Source organism: Salvelinus sp. IW2-2015, unplaced genomic scaffold (assembly GCF_002910315.2).
Source record: "Salvelinus sp. IW2-2015 unplaced genomic scaffold, ASM291031v2 Un_scaffold4924, whole genome shotgun sequence".
In the NCBI taxonomy this organism is placed as follows: Eukaryota; Metazoa; Chordata; class Actinopteri; order Salmoniformes; family Salmonidae; genus Salvelinus; species Salvelinus sp. IW2-2015.
In genome coordinates, this window is record NW_019946193.1 from 20,896 (window position 1) to 39,341 (window position 18,446).

Consider the following 18,446-nt stretch of genomic DNA (forward strand, 5'->3'; position numbering starts at 1 on the left):
AGACGTGATCTACACACCTGGCTCCTACTGACTCAGACAGACAGACAACAACAGAAGGTCTACACACCTGGCTCCTACTGACTCAGACAGACAGACAACAGAAGAGTCTACACACCTGGCTCCTACTGACTCAGACAGACAGACAACAGAAGAGTCTACACACCTGGCTCCTACTGACTCAGACAGACAGACAACAAGAAGAGTCTACACACCTGGCTCCTACTGACTCAGACAGACAGACAACAGAAGAGTCTACACACCTGGCTCCTACTGACTCAGACAGACAGACAACAGAAGAGTCTACACACCTGGCTCCTACTGACTCAGACAGACAGACAACAGAAGAGTCTACACACCTGGCTCCTACTGACTCAGACAGACAGACAACAGAAGAGTCTACACACCTGGCTCCTACTGACTCGAACAGACAGACAACAGAAGAGTCTACACACCTGGCTCCTACTGACTCAGACAGACAGACAACAGAAAGTCTACACACCTGGCTCCTACTGACTCAGACAGAGAATAGAAGGTAGTCTACACACCTGGCTCCTACTGACTCAGACAGACAGACAACAGAAGAGTCTACACAACCTGGCACGCCGGCATCCATCCACATCTCTATATCAATTCCCTCTCCGTGTTCCTCCAGGGTGGTGGTGTTGATGGGCTTCAGTAGCTTCATCACCTCAGCCATGACAGCCCGGGCCTGGGCTGAGCCTGTGAACTGCAGCCCCAGGGGGTGAAGGTACCCATGTCAGACTCCATCACTAGGTTAAAGTTAGAGATGTTCACCTGGGGGACAGCAGAATAGGTATACAATCGTAAATAATCATTGATTGGAATTATATTGTGCTTTTCCAGTGCTGAAAGTGCTTTATATTGTATAACTTTATAATTTTGCTGGACCCCAGGAAGAATTGCTGCTGCCTTGTAGAAACTAATGGGGATCCATAATAAATACAAAATATATAGTAGGTGGGAAACTCCCCTCTTCAACCGCAAACGTGTAGCATTCTTGGATGATGCACGACAACCATTTTGTACCAGAACGCACACCACACGCCCAACCACATAGAAATACATTTGTACATTCATCTCTCCTGGCTGTTGATTTATTTGGCCAGCGTTCGAGCTAAAAAAGCTTTACCAGGATGTGAGAGAAGTAGGGTGAAAAGACTGGACCATCACCCCCCATTCAGACACTGGATGACAAATACGCTTCTGCAAGGGAGAGCGCATAGAATGTCCCACAAAGTGGAATAGAAACAACCAACTCCATGATAGTCAATGCAGATTCCTCTTTGATAAACACCACGGGAACGTTTGCTGCAAACGTCAATGCAGGGCCAGCTGGGATCTAAGACAGTGGTATTCAAAGTCGGGGGCACGGAAACAAAAATGTAAAGAACAGATTATTGTAGGGGACAACATGCAAACACTTTTGAGAAAGATAATTAAATAAATAAAATGTTATTGAGTAAATGTATTTATTGGTTTCTTTTCATTTTGATAAGAGATGAAAGTGTAATGAATTGAAGGTCTTAGTTTATGTAAGAATTGAATGTACCAATTTTTAAAGTTTTGTCATAATTTCTGGGGTGGGTTCACGAGAAATTAGAGCGGAAAAAAAAGGGTCCCCAGAAATTCTGGTGAAAAAAAAAATGGGGTCCCTGCTGAAAAAGATTGAATACCACTGATGTAGTGTAGTGGACATTTAGTGTTGTATACTGAAGCTTTTGGAGAAATCTGAGGAAATAGTTTGTAGTTGGATCCAGTGCAGGCCAGGGAGAAGGTGGGTCTTTGGTCAGAGTCAGGATGTAAACCCTCTGTTCCCCTCTAACCTCTGGCCATTCTGATTCCGTTCACATAGAACAAGCTGATGTAGATGAAAAGCCATCAGCTATTGATAATAAAATGCTATTACTGGTACGCACACAATCTGAAGGAGACTGGGGTCAACGATTCAAAATGTAAGAACGACCACATAATAGCTGTGCTGTTTCATCCTCTACCCCTCTACGCAGTGGACACCTGTGTGTGTGTGAGAATCTAAAGCGGAGAGAACAGAAGTCTTAAATCTAGCCAAAAAAGGATCTTATAGGACATTGCTAGTCAACTCTGACCCTACGAGMTCCGCAGCCTGCTCATTTGTAGGTCTAAAATCAGTCCCCGATTAGAGGGGAACAATGAAACAAAGCAGTGGAACTGACTTCCAGGTCCAGAGTTGAGTTTGAGGGCTATAGGATGTACTGTATGATAGGAGGATACTGGTTAGAGTGTACAAGTTWAATCGACAGTAAAAAGCCAACAAGGTAGAAAGGTACCTTGTGAAGCTGGAAGTACTGTTGCGCTCCAACCCCTCCCTGCTCCTCTGCAGACCACAGCACTGTCCGGAGGGTTCTTCTGGGACGCAGACCTGGACACGCAATCACAATTCATACATGGGCCACAACCATTTCAACAAAGCAGCAATACAGAAAGAGCTTTACAACAAATGGATTCCCTTTTCCTCAGCAACCCGTGGGCTGTTGAATATTCCATATATTCAGCAGAACATTCCTATTCACCAGACCCTAGTCAATATTCACTGCAATGATGATCCCCAGTCATAGATAAGACATCCAGAGACAACTTATCTGATTTGGGTTTCAGCCTGTGTGTTATTCTAGAAGTGACCCCCCCGAGGCTACTACTTTATGTGGGCTACAAAGGACAGCAGGCCACTCCCTTCCTWTAGAGGTCCTCTAATATAACTCTGTAGCCTACACCCTCATCTGACATCAGTGCCATGTCTAGGGTTCAGTCCCAAATGGCAACCTATTCTCTATGTAGTGCACRACTGTTAGGCCCTGGTGAACAGTACTGGACTATATAGGGAATAGGGTGCCATTTGGGACGTAGCTGAACAAAGCCCAAGGGACCAATTATTGCTCCGTGGCTTCATCTTGACTAAAAGTTTCATTGATGATAGGTCCTCTTCTTTAATAGCGGGCAAAGCTGAGCATATTCCAGCCAAGTACTTTACTATGCATCCATCCATCCGCAAGAATGAACAATAAAGCAGCGACTGGTTATTATTGTCCAGACATTAAAATGTCTTCACATATTCAATGGGAATGACATAGTTTCCATTGCAACATTAGTGGAAAAAGGAAAGTTTCTCTCAAGTCAACGTTAAGGCTTTCGGTCAGAGAGCACAAACAGCTTGGTGGTCTACTTTACGTGTCTAATTACACTTCATGTGGAAAAAATAAGTCATACTTCATTAAGTGAACAATGACCAGAAAAAGAATGAAGTAAGCCATGCTAATTGCTATATTTTATGAGTCAGCAGACCGCAGTTTAAATGCATTTTCAAGTGTACGTCACCAAGAGTGCTGATCTAGGATCAGGTCTCTCCTGTCCATTTTATCTTACTCATAGTTATGTAAAAGACTAAACTGATTGATCGTAAATCAGCACTCCTACTCTGAGACGCGTGATACATAAGGCCCCTGATCACAAAACAGCTTCAAAAGATGCCAATAGACTCAATACAAAACACTCATCTTTTTTTGAGGCTCATGTCAATAAGAGCTTCAGAGATAGTGGATTATGTTCCAGATACATAGTCTAGATCCTAAATGGCACCCTCTTTCCTATATAGTGGACTGCTTTTGACTAGGGGCCCTGGTCAAACGTAGTTCAGTATAAGTAGGGAACAGTAGGACCTTCCAGGTTCTGGTTCTTAACCAGGTCTTTAAGCAGAGACTCCCAGGTTCTGACCCAGATCTTTAGACAGAGACAGGGACTCCCAGGTTCTGGTTCTGACCTAGGCCTTTAAGCAGAGACAGGGCCTCCCAAGTTCTGACCCAGGTCTTTAAACAGAGACAGAGCCTCTCAAGTTCTGGTTCTGACCCAGGTCTTTAAGCAGAGACAGGGTCTCCCAGGTTCTGGTGCTGACCCAGGTCTTTAAGCAGAGACAGGGCCTCCCTGGTTCTGGTGCTGACCCAGGTCTTTAAGCAGAGACAGGGTCTCCCAGGTTCTTACCCAGGTCTTTAAGCAGAGACAAGGCCTCCCAGGAGATGAGTGCTCCACCACCATCATCCATGGCCCCCTGGCCCACATCCCAGCTGTCCAGATGACCACTGAGCAGCACCACCTGAAGGGTTGGACAGACAGCATACCTATGATTAGTGATGGGGGGGGGGGGGAATTACAAAATCGATAGTTACATATCGGCATATTATTTTTTATGCTATATCGTATCGACAATATTATTTTTGCTCTAGTTGGCGGTACCTGCACCAAAATCTCATTTTTCCTTCATAGCTTGTTCTCCATCTTCTTTTTAAACTAGGGAGCCAATTTGTTTTCAGATATTGTATTTTCATGCCTGATCAAAACTTGTTTTCTCATGGCTCTCGTCTCTCTGCAGCAGACATACAGTATGGTGAGCAATATGTCTGGAACATCGAATCACAATAAAATCACAGTATCGAATCGCAATACATATAGAACCACAACATATCGTATTGGCACCTAAGCATGGCGATAATATCGTATCGTGAGGTCCCTGGCAATTCCCAGCCCTACCTGAGATCACTACTACGTTACATGGATGAGCAATACAATCATTCATTATAGTGTAGGTCAGACAGAGGTTTGGTTTCAAAGCAAGAATGGTGAACCGGAAAGTCCAGGTTTCACCCTCGGTTCTCTTGGACAACAATGTACTGTAGCCAATAGCTACGGAGGCGTCAACAACCAGCAGGATCCTACTAATGATAAAATGTCAAAGGAGGAAGCCAAAGGTGTTGAAACAAAAAACACCACGTGAATGAGGGCTAGCAGACCTGGGCTCTGTAATACGTTACATACTGGAGATCAGTACAGTCATTATAGGCCACAGGTTTGGTTTCAAAGGAAGAATGGTGAACCGGACATTCCAAGCTAAAGAATGCAATATTTCACCTGTGGCTGTCTGGGACTAAAATGTAGTGTAGCTGCATAGGGGTCAACAGTCAGCATCCTACTCAGTGTGCATCCCAAATGATACCCTATTCCCTACAGTATCTAGTGAACTCCTTTTCCCCAGAGCTTTATGGGATATCAAATCAAATGTTATTGGTCACATACACATGTTTAGCAGATGTTATTGCGGGTGTAGTGAAATGTGTAGCGAAATATAGTCAAATGTCTAAGGAGAACGTCAAAGGTGTTCACAACATATATAGAAAGAAACACAAAAAAGTCTGATGYAAYAAATGTATTCACTTCACAATGGTCAGAAGGAAAAATAAGTTTGAGAACAAACTTTTCCAGATGTTGGCTGTCGTCGGTAGACATGGGAGTGTGCCATACAGAGAGGGAGGAAGGGGGCCGATGGGGGTGAGGAGCCTTTGTGTAGACGCTGAAAATAAACCAAACTACCCCCCATCACTCAGTGTGTGCCATGTGTTAAAAGTATCTCCTTCTTCCATGAAGAGGACTTCAAGTCTTCAACCCGTCTCTTGTCCAAGAAACAACACAGGAGTACGCAGAGTCATTGGTATGGATTTTGGTGGGACTATACTGTAGACTCACCGATCGTGGCTAAAAATAACCAGACTGACCTCCAATAGGACATGATTCAACAGCTCCCATCGTTACGCCACTAAATAGTTGAACGAATTAACTAGGACTGACAGAGTGAGTCCCAAACCCCTTGATGATGAGTAAACTAGGACTGACAGAGTGAGTCCCAAACCCCTCGATGATGATGAGTAAACTAGGACTGGCAGAGTGAGTCCCAAACCCCTCAATTATGATGAGTAAATATGATCCTCTTTAACATTAATAACCTTAATACCACTTGGCACTGCTGGTTTCTTTACCACTTGGCACTGCTGGTTTCTTTACCACTTTGCACTGCTGGTTTCTTTACCACTTTGCACTGCTGGTTTCTTTACCACTTTGCACTGCTGGTTTCTTTACCACTTTGCACTGCTGGTTTCGCTTTACCACTTTGCACTGCTGGTTTCTTTACCACTTTGCACTGCTGGTTTCTTTACCACTTTGCACTGCTGGTTTTGCCCAAAAATGCACTCCCAAAACTAGAACGTGAAATCAAATGCATAGGTCTAATATCTTTTCCCTGAAGTACATTTATTCATTTTTACCAATACCTCAAAGTTGGCTTGGTTACCATGCCAACGGACGCATGCCGTCAGAAAACCCTTCAGACTAATCATGGAAGCTGATGTATSAGGACCTTCACGGACCAAGGTTTAAAGTTKAGGCGAAATCAAAATGGAACACACTTTCTCCTTTGAAAATAGTTTTCATACTCTGACAAATTGAAAAAGAGAAGAGCCTTGAAATCTAAGCTGATGAATTTACCCAGTGAACTGCCTAAAATATACCTACGATAAGTCAGATAAATCATATCTACCCCATTGTCTTCTCCATTTGTGAGTTATGATGAACTACACACTATTGCCCTCACATCCTGCTGCTACTATTACTGCTGCTACTACAACCGCTACTGTTACTACTGCCACTACTATACTGCTGCTACTACTACCGCTACTACTGCCACTACTACTATACTGCTGCTACTACCGCTACTACCTCCTACTACTTCCACTATACTGCCGCTACTATACTACTGCCGCTACTATACTACTGCCGCTACTACACTGCTGCTACCGCTACTACTGACGCTACTATACTACTGCCACTACTATACTACTGCCACTACTACACTGCTGCTACCGCTACTACTGCCACTACTATACTACTGCCACTACTACACTACTGCCACTACCGCTACTGCTACTATACTGCTGCTACTGCCACTACTATACTACCGCTGCTACTACCGCTACTATACTACCGCTACTGCCCCTACTATACTGCTGCTACTGCCGCTATACTGCTGCTACTACCACTACTATACTACCGCCCCTACTATACTGCCCCTACTATACTACCGCTATTGCCATACTGCTACTACCGCTGCTACTGCCACTACTATACTGCTGCTACTACCGCCACTACTATACTGCTGCTACTACCGCCACTACTATACTGCTGCTGCACTGCTGCTACTGCCACTGCTATACTGCTGCTACCGCTACTATACTGCTGCTACCGCCACTACTATACTGCTGCCACTACTACTGCTACTACCGCTACTATACTGCTGCTACCGCCACTACTATACTGCTGCCACTACTACTGCTACTACCGCTACTATACTGCTGCCACTACTACTGCTACTACCGCTACTATACTGCTGCCACTACTACTGCTACTACCGCTACTATACTGATGCCACTACTATACTGCTGCCACTACTACTACTACTACTGCTACTATACTGCTGCTACTGCTACTACTACGCTGCCGCTACTGCCACTACTATGCTGCCGCTACTATACTGCTGCTACTGCCACTACTACCGCCACTATACTGCTGCTACTGCCACTACTACCGCCACTATACTGCTGCTACTGCCGCTACTACCACTACTATACTGCTGCTACTGCCACCACTATACTGCTGCTACTATACTACCACTACTGCCACTACTATACTGCTGTTATTGCCGCTACTACCACTACTGCTGCTACTACTGCTACTGCCACTACTGCTACTACTGCCATTGAAACACCAATCAGTATTTCTACATTTCAGATGAGAAAATAAATCAGTGCCAGAAAAGAGGGAGGAGAAAGAAGAGGTTTTGATAAATGACAGAGGAAATAACCTCCTTGTGCTCAACATATCTTCCAATGTCCGGGAATTAGCCTTTGGTTTCCTACATCTAAGAAAATAAGAATCCTGTGACCGGTTTCTTCTTCTGTTTATTCAGGAACAGACTCAGGTATAGTTGCTGTGGCAACAGAGAACAAAGGTTACTTGATCCTGAGCACTGTGGGAACTCTGATGTTCTTTAAGGTTTGTTTGAGCAGAGATGATTTTGATGAAAACATATTCAGGATACCAAGCAGAGAAACTAAGCAAAATTAAACATGATGTCACTCTTCAGGCAACTTTATCACAGACTCATTTGCCATGTCAGGTAACTTGATATCTAATCTATACTATGTTTTGGGAATCTGGCTTTATGAACCATATAGGAGTAAGCAAGACAACAGTAGCCTATATGACATTTGTAGCAGAAGCACATTTGTAGCATCTTAAGGCTCGGACACACCGGTAACATTTGCCAACCCAGAGTACTTAGCAGCTCTGAACAGAGTGCTGGCCATAATTTGCAATCCAATTCTACATGTAGATTGCACAAAAATGTCAGCAGTCAGATACCAGCAGCGGGTGGTCCCTAAACACACGCGCAAACGGCAGTCAGACATCCAGCAGCGGGTGGTCCCTAAAACACACCGCGCCAAACGGCAGTCAGACATTCAGCAGCGGTGGTCCCTAAAACACACGCGCCAAACGGCAGTCAGACATTCAGCAGCGGGTGGTCCTAAAACACACCGCGCCAAACGCAACATCCAGCGGGTGGTCCCTAAAACACACCGCGCCAAATGGCAGTCAGACATCCAGCAGCGGGTGGTCCCTAAAACACACCGCGCCAAACATCCAGCGGGTGTCCATAAACACACCGCGCCGAACGGCAGACATCCAGCGGTGTGCCCAAACACACCCGCCCGAACGGCAGACATCCAGCGGATGGTCCCTAAAACACACCGCGCCAAACGGCAGACATCCAGCGGGTGGTCCCTAAAACACACCGCCACCGAACGGCAGACATCCAGCGGGTGCCCTAAAACACACCGCGCCGAACGGCAGACATCCAGCGGGTGGTCCCTAAAACACACGCGCCAAACAGCAGACACCAGCGGTGGTTCCAAAACACACCGCGCCGAACGGCAGACATCCAGCGGGTGGTCCCTAAAACACACCGCGCGAACGCAGACATCCAGCGGGGTGGTCCCTAAAACACACCGCGCCGAACGGCAGACATCCAGTGCGGTGGTCCCTAAAACACACCGCGCCGAACGGCAGACATCCAGCGGGTGGTCCCTAAAACACACCGCGCCGAACGGCAGACATCCAGCGGGTGGTCCCTAAAACACACCGCGCCGAACGGCAGACATCCAGCGGGTGGTCCCTAAAACACACCGCGCGAACGGCAGACATCCAGCGGGTGGTCCCTAAAACACACCGCGCCGAACGGCAGACATCCAGCGGGTGGTCCCTAAAAACACACGCGCCGAACGGCAGACATCCAGCGGGTGGTCCCTAAAACACACCGCGCCGAACGGCAGACATTCAGCGTGTGGTCCCTAAAACACACCGCGCCAAACGACAGACATCCAGCGGGTGGTCCCTAAAACACACCGCGCCAAACGGCAGACATCCAGCGGGTGGTCCCTAAAACACACCGCGCCGAACGGCAGACATCCAGCGGGGTGGTCCCTAAAACACACCGCGCCGAACGGCAGACATCCAGCGGGTGGTCCCTAAAACACACCGCGCCGAACGGCAGACATCCAGCGGTGGTCCTAAAACACACCGTGCGAACGGCAGACATCCAGCGGGTGGTCCCTAAAACACACCACGCCGAACGGGCAGACATCCAGCGGTGGTCCCTAAAACACACCGCGCCGAACGGCAGACATCCAGCGTGTGGTCCCTAAAACACACCGCGCCAAACGACAGACATCCAGCGGGTGGTCCCTAAAACACACCGCACAAACGGCAGACTCCAGCGGGTGGTCCCAAAACACACCGCGCCGAACGGCAGACATCCAGCGGGTGGTCCTAAAACACACCGCGCCGAACGGCAGACATCCAGCGGGTGGTCCCTAAAACACACCGCGCCGAACGGCAGACATCCAGCGGGTGGTCCCTAAAACACACCGGCCGAACGGCAGACATCCAGCGGTGGTCCCTAAAACACACCGCGCCGAACGGCAGACATCCAGCGGGTGGTCCTAAAACACACCGCGCCGAACGGCAGACATCCAGCGGGTGGTCCCTAAAACACACCGCGCCGAACGGCAGACATCCAGCGGGTGGTCCCTAAACACACCGCGCAAACGGCAGACATCCAGCGGGTGTCCCTAAAACACACCGCGCTGAACGGCAGACATCCAGCGGGTGGTCCCTAAAACACACCGTGCGAACGGCAGACATCCAGCGGGTGGTCCCTAAAACACACCGCGCCGAACGGCAGACATTCAGCGGGTGGTCCCTAAAACAGACCGCGCCAAACGGCAGACATCCAGCGGGTGGTCCCTAAAACACACCACGCCGAACGGCAGACATCCAGCGGGTGGTCCCTAAAACAGACCGCGCCAAACGGTGCGTTGTGTGTGTGGTCCCTTAGGCTTATATTGTGTAGCCAAACTAAAGTGAAAATCTTAAGTGTTTGTCAGAGAAACTAAAGTCCTCAACTTGATTCCCAGTGTACCTCCCTTGTCCCTACAGACTCCCATCTTGCCAGACTGAAACCGATACTAATTTGCTTGACTGGTGGATTTCCCTGGCTGCAAGCACTTTAAAGTGGGGGGAGAGATTCAACTTTAGCTAAACAAACTTTCATGCATAAAGGTGTAACATATGAATCACATTTTAATTGCAGCTTCTCTGGGTATTTTGGCAGGCAGAGCCCACCAGCAGTTGCAGTCAGAGTAGAGGTGTCTGCTGGGGTTAGCAGTGTAAATAATGGGATTCACACACACACACCTTGTTAAATTGTTCTGGCCCTTCACAGACCTTTCTCACACAATCTACTTAGGTATGTTACGCTTCATAGATACAGTGCATTCGGAATGTATGCACGACCCCTGACTTTTTTTCACATTTCGTTACAGCCTTATTCTAAAATGGATTAAATAAAAAATGTCTTCATTAATTTACACACCATAATGATAACGAAAAAAAGGGTTTTAGAAATGTGTGCATCCTGTTTCCATTGATCATCCTTGATTGTTTCTACAACTGGAGTCCACCTGTGGTAAATTCAATTGATTGGACATTATTTGGGAAAAACACACACACACAGTTGACAGTGCATGTCAGAGCAAAAAACCAAGCTATGAGGTTGAAGGAATTGTCCCTAGAGCTTCGAGACAGAATTGTGTCAAGGCACAGATCTGGGGAAGGGTACCAAAAMATTTCTGCAGCATTGATGGTCCCCAAGAACACAGTGGCCTCCATCATTATTAAATGGAAGAAGTTTTGAACCACCAAGACTCGTGCTAGGGCAAACTGAGCAACAAGGSGGAGAAGGACCTTGGTCAGGGAGGTGACCAAGAACCCAATGGTCACTCTGACAGAGCTCTAGAGTTCCTCTGTGGAGATGGGAGATGGTTGTCGTTCTGGAACAATCTCTACAGCACTTCACCAATCAGGCCTTTATGGTAGGGTGGTCAGACGGAAGCCACTCCAGTAAAAGGCACGACAGCCCACTTGGAGTTTGCCAAAAAGCACCTAAAGGACTCTCAGACCATGAGAATTTGTAAGTCGCTCTGGATAAGAGCGTCTGCTAAATGACTTAAATGTAAATGTAAATGAGAAAATATGATCTGGTCTGATGAAACCAAGACTGAGCGCTTTGCACAATGCCAAGCATCATGTCTGGAAGAAACCTGGCACCATCCCTACAGTGAAGCATGGTGGTGGCAGCATCATGCTGTAGAGATGTTTTTCAGCGGCAGGTATTTCAAGTTTTTTTATTAGGATCAACCTTTGGTTTTGCAAAAGCAGCAGCTACTCTTCCTGCGGTCCAAACAAAACATAATACAGATCATCAATAGACAATAACAGCTCAAGGACAGAACTACAGGGACTGTGAGACTAGTCAGGATCGAGGGAAAGATTAAAGGAGCAAAGTACAGAGAGATCCTTGATGAAAACCTGCTCCAGAGTGCTCAGGACCTCAGACTGAGCCAAAGGTTCACCTTCCAACAGGACAACGACCCTAAGCAAACAGCCAAGACAACGCAGGAGTGGCTTCAAGGACAAGTCTTTGAATGTCCTTGAGTGGCCCAGCCAGTACCCGGAATTGAACCCRATCGAACATCTCTGTAGAGACCTGTCATTATGGGGTATTGTGTGTAGATTGATGAGGGGGGGAAATGATTTAATCCATTTTAGAATAAGGCTGTAACTTAACAAAATGTGGAAAAAGTCAAGGGGTCTGAATACTTTCCGAAGTCAATGTATATAAATGCATCACTGGCACAGTAGAGTGGTACAGAATCATGGGATTAAATAACAGKGACAATCTGTGATTGGTACAACCATTTCTGCATATATAGCCAAAGATATTCTCGGGTCATAAACAGCCACCCTGAATATAAAGTCAAATCAGACTTTCTGTAACAGATTTCTCGATGCTTTGATGAGAACAAGCCATAGGTTCACATGGAATAACTGAGTGGGAGTTGAGCCTGTGAAACACATTATGGGGTCACACTAGCACTTCACTTCCAGTTTAATACCACTAATGAGAAGAAGCCAGGGGTTTTAATCACTACTATAATGTCTGCCATGGTTCAACATCCAGTACACCAGATGGTGCATGGTTCAGGTAGTACGAGCAGTGACGGCTATTGRCCTAACTAGTCCTAATAGATTCAAATGATTTGGACAGACAGGCCACCTCTTGTTCAACACAACAAAATGGCCTGATCATCTCAGTTGAGCCATAAATTAAGGTTCTATAAGTTGTTTAGTGTAAAACAGACGTGCAAGCCAAGTCATTACAGTGCTTGAGGACTGCTGCTGCAACCAAAACTTTWGTCTATTTCAAAGTTGAACACAGCTTGGTTAAAGACGCACTATGGAAATGTAGTTGCCAGTTGCAAACGCTATGCTTTTAGTCATGATGTTGACAAGAGTGCCCCTTTGTCCAATAAGATAAAAGGCAAAAGTTCCATATAGGCCTCTTTAATGTTGGTAACTCTAGATAACGATTGCTTTCTAATACTGTTTGCAACTATACTGGTCTATTGACAAGATGTTGGCATGTCATGTGACTGGAAGGGTACATAAATACTCCCCCAGACAGACACACAGGCTCACTTATGATAAACCCTGTCATTTCCTGGAACAGAGCAGGAGTTTACCCAATTATAAACAAGCTGTACGTATTGTACACCACATGGAACTACAGCACTGTACAACATTCCACGCTTCCAAAAATCACATCACACCCTGGCCTTTTGGCCAAATCAAATACATGCGTATTTGTGACATGCTCCGGATACAACAGGTGTAGATCCGCCATCAAATGCTTACTTACAAGCTTTTCCCCMAAAATKCAGAGGTAAAAAGTAAGACAATGTGCGAATAAAAATAGAAAATAGTAATGCAATAAATAACAATAAGAAGGCTGTATACAAGTAGTACCAGTACTGAGTCAATGTGCAGGGGTACCAGGTAGTACAGGTAATATGTACATGTAGGCAGGGGTAAAAGTGACTAGGCAATCAGGATAAATAAGAAACAGTAGCGCATGTGGCAGAGTGTTGACAACTACAAACAGAGAATAACGTTTAAGGTTAAATAAACAACTACAAACAGAGCAAGATAAGAAATTTTAGGTTAAAGAAATATGTTAAAAATAGATAGTATCTACACAGTAAATCAGGAGATTTCACAGTCTCTCTTCTCTTGCCCTCTGATAATAAAAAATGTAAATAATAAAACACGGAGACTAAAAGTTGACAGACCTTGAACAGATTACTACAATTCGTTACAGATGTATTCTCTTTCCAGTATTAGCTTCAGGCTCTGAAATAAAATACTGAGGTTAGATCTAGGTTTCCATCTCCATCCTTATCGATTTGTAGCAATGTGATTTACATTATGTTTGGTAAGCATTTTATTTGTTGCGGCCCCCAGGAACTGACAGCCAGTGAATACGATTTCCCCCCACAGTAGTGATGCAGCTTGCACATTGTGTCGGTTCAACGCTGGCTCTGCAGCCTGCTGATGGGTGACAGCCCACACACACAGGCAGGGCACATCATGGAGACAATGGAGAGACATCGAGACAATGGAGAGACATCATGGAGACAATGGAGAGACATCATGGAGACAATGGAGAGACATCATGGAGACAATGGAGAGACATCATGGAGACAATGGAGAGAATCATAGGAGACAATGGAGAGACATCATGGAGACAATGGAGAGACATCATGGAGACAATGGAGAGACATCATGGAGAGGCACATCATGGGCTCCATTTTTATTCTACAACAAATGCTTTTCCATTTCCACACATTCATACCACGTGGTACCCAACTTTACAGCAGTGTTGTAGTGTGCAATTCCCATCCAATGTAAAGCACTGGGATTAAAGAGAAGCTCTACATGCAATCCATTATCATGTATAAGTTCTACTACAGCCTTGATGTGTCATGACTCGTGGCTCCTCAACTAAGTGGTCAGAGGCTATTTATTCAAGCTCTGACTGCATTATTGGCACAATAAGAAATTGAGCTGAAGGGAACCATAAAGAGACATTTTGATGTTAGTCATCTGTGTCTGAAACCAGATCCTGGACCTCGAGACAAAATGATTCATACAGGCCAACGAAAGACAGGAAATGAGGTCAACAATCCGACCGGTTTCATTTCCTGTGAATATGCAGCGCGACTTCACCACAGTTAAGAGCAGAGTTGTTTTCACAGTAATGTGTGTGCTCCTGTCCTTTATAACCTTGTGATTGCACTGCTTTAATTCACAATATTGAGATGTCATAATAAAATGTGACATTTTAAAGCAGAGTCGAGGACGCTGACCTAGGCTTCTGTAGTGGGCTACTCAACACATCACAGCTGCTACTCAGACTTTGTAAGTTGATGTTTTGGGGTGTGAATTTAACTTAACACACCGGTCTTCGGTGTTGGAGCTGAGGAAACATTAGGCAAGACATAAAAATATATAAATAAAAATCTAAAGATACTCATTTGCATACAAGGCTCATATCTCATACTTCATCTACAGTACATGTCTTTTTTGCCCAGAACCAGGTTTCTAAAGTTATGTACGTGCTGTACATCACCCTTGTATGGTTTTCTGGATGATTCAGTGCCATTACTAAGTGAGAACCGACTGGCTCTGAAAATGTCATTTCGGTCCGATACTAGAGGAATCTAAATCACAGCTCAGTCCAAGAGTCTAGCACATATTACTATTTATTATGAACCTCCAAATGCCTAGACAAGGAAATTATACACCAATTCATCATACCACAAGGAAACAGGCAGCACTTGCTTTTATCACTTTTTTACAGCAACAGTTGATAGATGTGACCACTGTGTCATTGTCTACAGAGAATGGTAGCCAATAGGCTGACTGATAATTGAAGAGGCTCCTCTCGACCCCATTCAGGAAATAGCCAGGCTGAATCCCAAATAGCACTCTATACACCAAATAGTGCACTACTTTTAACCAGATCCCTATTGGTCCTGGTCAAAAGTAGTGCACTATAAAAGGGAATAGGGTGCCATTTGTGACACAGACCCAGCCCCAAGGTTATGTTTGCTCATAAAAAATATGTTCCCTGGAGTTACGCAAAACACATTCCATGGACCTGACTAGGCCTCAGAGCCGACACAGTGAATATTTGCTCATCTCAGGAGAGAGACCCATGTCAGCTAACGCACATAGCTAGCTGGTATATAGCTTGGCCAACACCAAAGTTTCCAGGCAAATCCAGAGGGCCATTCTTAGTGTGGATGACACCAAACTCCAAGTCCTCCTGTCTTCAGAGTCTGGAAAGGCTATTTTGATGTTGTCGGCATGATGCGTTGACAAATGAAGGGGATGTGCTTTTTTACTGATTGGTTCTCCTCAGTGTCTTTCTCACTCAAACCAACGTGGACAAAATAGTTTGACAACCTTGTTTGTAAAGCTTTTAAAATCTCAACCGTTTATCTTTACCAATGATGAAGACACGGAGGTCTCATGGTATGGTGGGGTCTGCAATATAGGTCAACTTTGAGCATCTCTTGAATGTTTTGGCATACCCTATAGACACTGAAACACATTGTACATCCATCTAAGTCCATTCCTCCTCTGAACTGCTAGTTGTTTGGGTTCATGCAGGAATCTAACCATCACGTGACTGATGAATATGCAGAGAGAGAAGAGTATAAACTACGGTTTCCCCCAGCTGGCTCTGACTCATAAATCAGCAGCCAGCAACAACCACAGCTAAACCCACCCGTGGGGTTTACAACCTCAGCTAAACCCACCCGTGGGGTTTACAACCTCAGCTAAACCCACCCGTGGGGTTTACAACCAGCTAACCCACCCGTGGGGTTACAACCTCAGCTAAACCACCCGTGGGGTTTACAACCTCAGCTAAACCCACCCGTGGGGGTTACAACCACTTTCTACTGTAAGAAAGACATCAATGTTTAAACCAGAGAACTGGGCCTCGGGACAAGACCCAGTCGTCCAACACATGATGACCCTAAATAGGCTTGAAGGACAAGAGAGGATGGTGATGCTGAGGGGCTGTGCTGCGTCTGGGCTCAGCAGCCATGAAGATGGAGAAATAAAATGGCAGTATGCACAGTGGGAAACCAACCCCCTCTGCGGCTCACTGAAACCAACCCCCTCTGCGGCTCACTGAAACCAACCCCCCTCTGCGGCTCACTGAAACCAACCCCCTTGCGGCTCACTGAAACCAACCCCCTGCGGCTCACTGAAACAACCCCTCGCGGCTCACTGAAACCAACCCGTCTCTGCGGCTCACTGAAACCAACCGTCTCTGCGGCTCACTGAAACCAACCCGTCTCTGCGGCTCACTGAAACCAACCCCTCTGCGGCTCACTGAAACCAACCCCCTCTGCGGCTCACTGAAACCAACCCCCCTCTGCGGCTCACTGAAACCAACCCCCTCTGCGGCTCACTGAAACCAACCCCCCTCTGCGGCTCACTGAAACCAACCCCCCTGCGGCTCACTGAAACCAACCCCCCTCTGCGGCTCACTGAAACCAACCCCCCTCTGCGGCTCACTGAAACCAACCCCTCTCTGCGGCTCACTGAAACCAACCCCTCTCTGCGGCTCACTGAAACCAACCCCTCTCTGCGGTCACTGAAACCACCCCCTCTCTGCGGCTCACTGAAACCACCCCCTCTCTGCGGCTCATTGATCAAGATGAGCGAGTGGAGTACGTCTGCTCTGTGTGGCTGGGACACGCAGGTGCGGCCCAAATTAACACCCCATTTCCCTATGTACTGCACTATTTAGACCAGGGCACATAGGTAGTACACTACATAGGGATTATGAGCCATTAAGGAGGGAGACTCAGCCTCAAGAACAGAAACAAACCCCGGATGGCAGCAGCGAGGGACAGCTCTACAGTTACTAGGATGTCTAGGAGAGGAGGGATACTACAGGCAGGTAGAAAGCACACCCAGGGTCAAAATAGAAAAATGTGCTTTTTCAAATACTTTGAGGATTTGATGGAGCATGCAATGAATAGTGTGTCAGATGGGCAGGGTTTGACCTTTTGGGACAAGTCCTAGAATCCATAAACACCCTCCAAGGAGGCATGGTTTGTCCTGTCTGAAAGACAAGTGGCCTCTCGATTCTCGCTAGTTGTGCTAATATTGTGCAGTTTCTAGTAAAGTAGCAAGACTATTATTAATAGGCAGAGGCTGTTCAACACAGTGGAGTTTAATGAGGGGTTATGACAGGACAGAGGCTGTTCAACACAGTGGAGTTAAAGAGGGGTTATGACAGGACGAGGCTATTCAACACAGTGGAGTTAATGAGGGGTTATGACAGGGCGAGTCCCAGAGGACAGTAGCCTATCAAAGAAATCATTAGAACGGACATAGAACCTCTTCCCATTCTAGTGATTCCATTTCTATGTAGCCAGGCCAACGAACGGAGGTACCCTCCCTACTATTATCTCTACTACAGGTCCCATACTGTGTGCCACAGCCAACTACTTTTTTTAGAGAAAAAAATCATTACATGACAAAATAATACCTGGTATTCTGTTAATGTAGCACTTTGGCCATATAGGGAAAGTGGATCTAGATTTAATAAAATATAGCCTATGCATGATATGTATTGTTACATAATTACATTAGGCCAACAGTATATGGAATAATGATATATTCTCAGCAAAGAGAACAGTTAAATGTCTAAATCTAAAGCTTTCATTTAGCTGTCAGTGAGAAGATAACTGCCTTGACATATCCTGGTAATTGTACTCTAGTCTGAATGTGGTGCCAGTCAAACTACTGCTGCCTCTGTTCTGCCGGGACAAAAGAGTCCGTGAAACGCCCGAGTGACAGATGAAATCACAACACAGACCATTCTGAAGGCCATTTTGTCAGAAGAACAAATGACTAAGCAAATTAATAGCAGGGCTGGGATCAATTGAAAATGAAGGCAGTCAATTCAGAAGGTGATTTTAATTTAAAATTCAAAAATTGAAAAAAATTGAAATAGCTTCTACTCCTCA

At 45.9% G+C, this 18,446-nt stretch overlaps 1 protein-coding gene across 1 annotated transcript in view; it reads right to left on the minus strand.

Annotated features, from left to right (window-relative positions):
* LOC112077800 (carboxypeptidase Q) overlaps nt 1-18,446 on the minus strand; it is a 32,841-nt gene that overhangs the window by 3,052 nt on the left and 11,343 nt on the right. Inside the window, 4 exon segments of the mRNA XM_024144236.2 lie at nt 546-744; nt 747-795; nt 2,328-2,419; nt 4,033-4,144. Coding sequence (XP_024000004.2) covers nt 546-744; nt 747-795; nt 2,328-2,419; nt 4,033-4,144 — 452 coding nt within the window.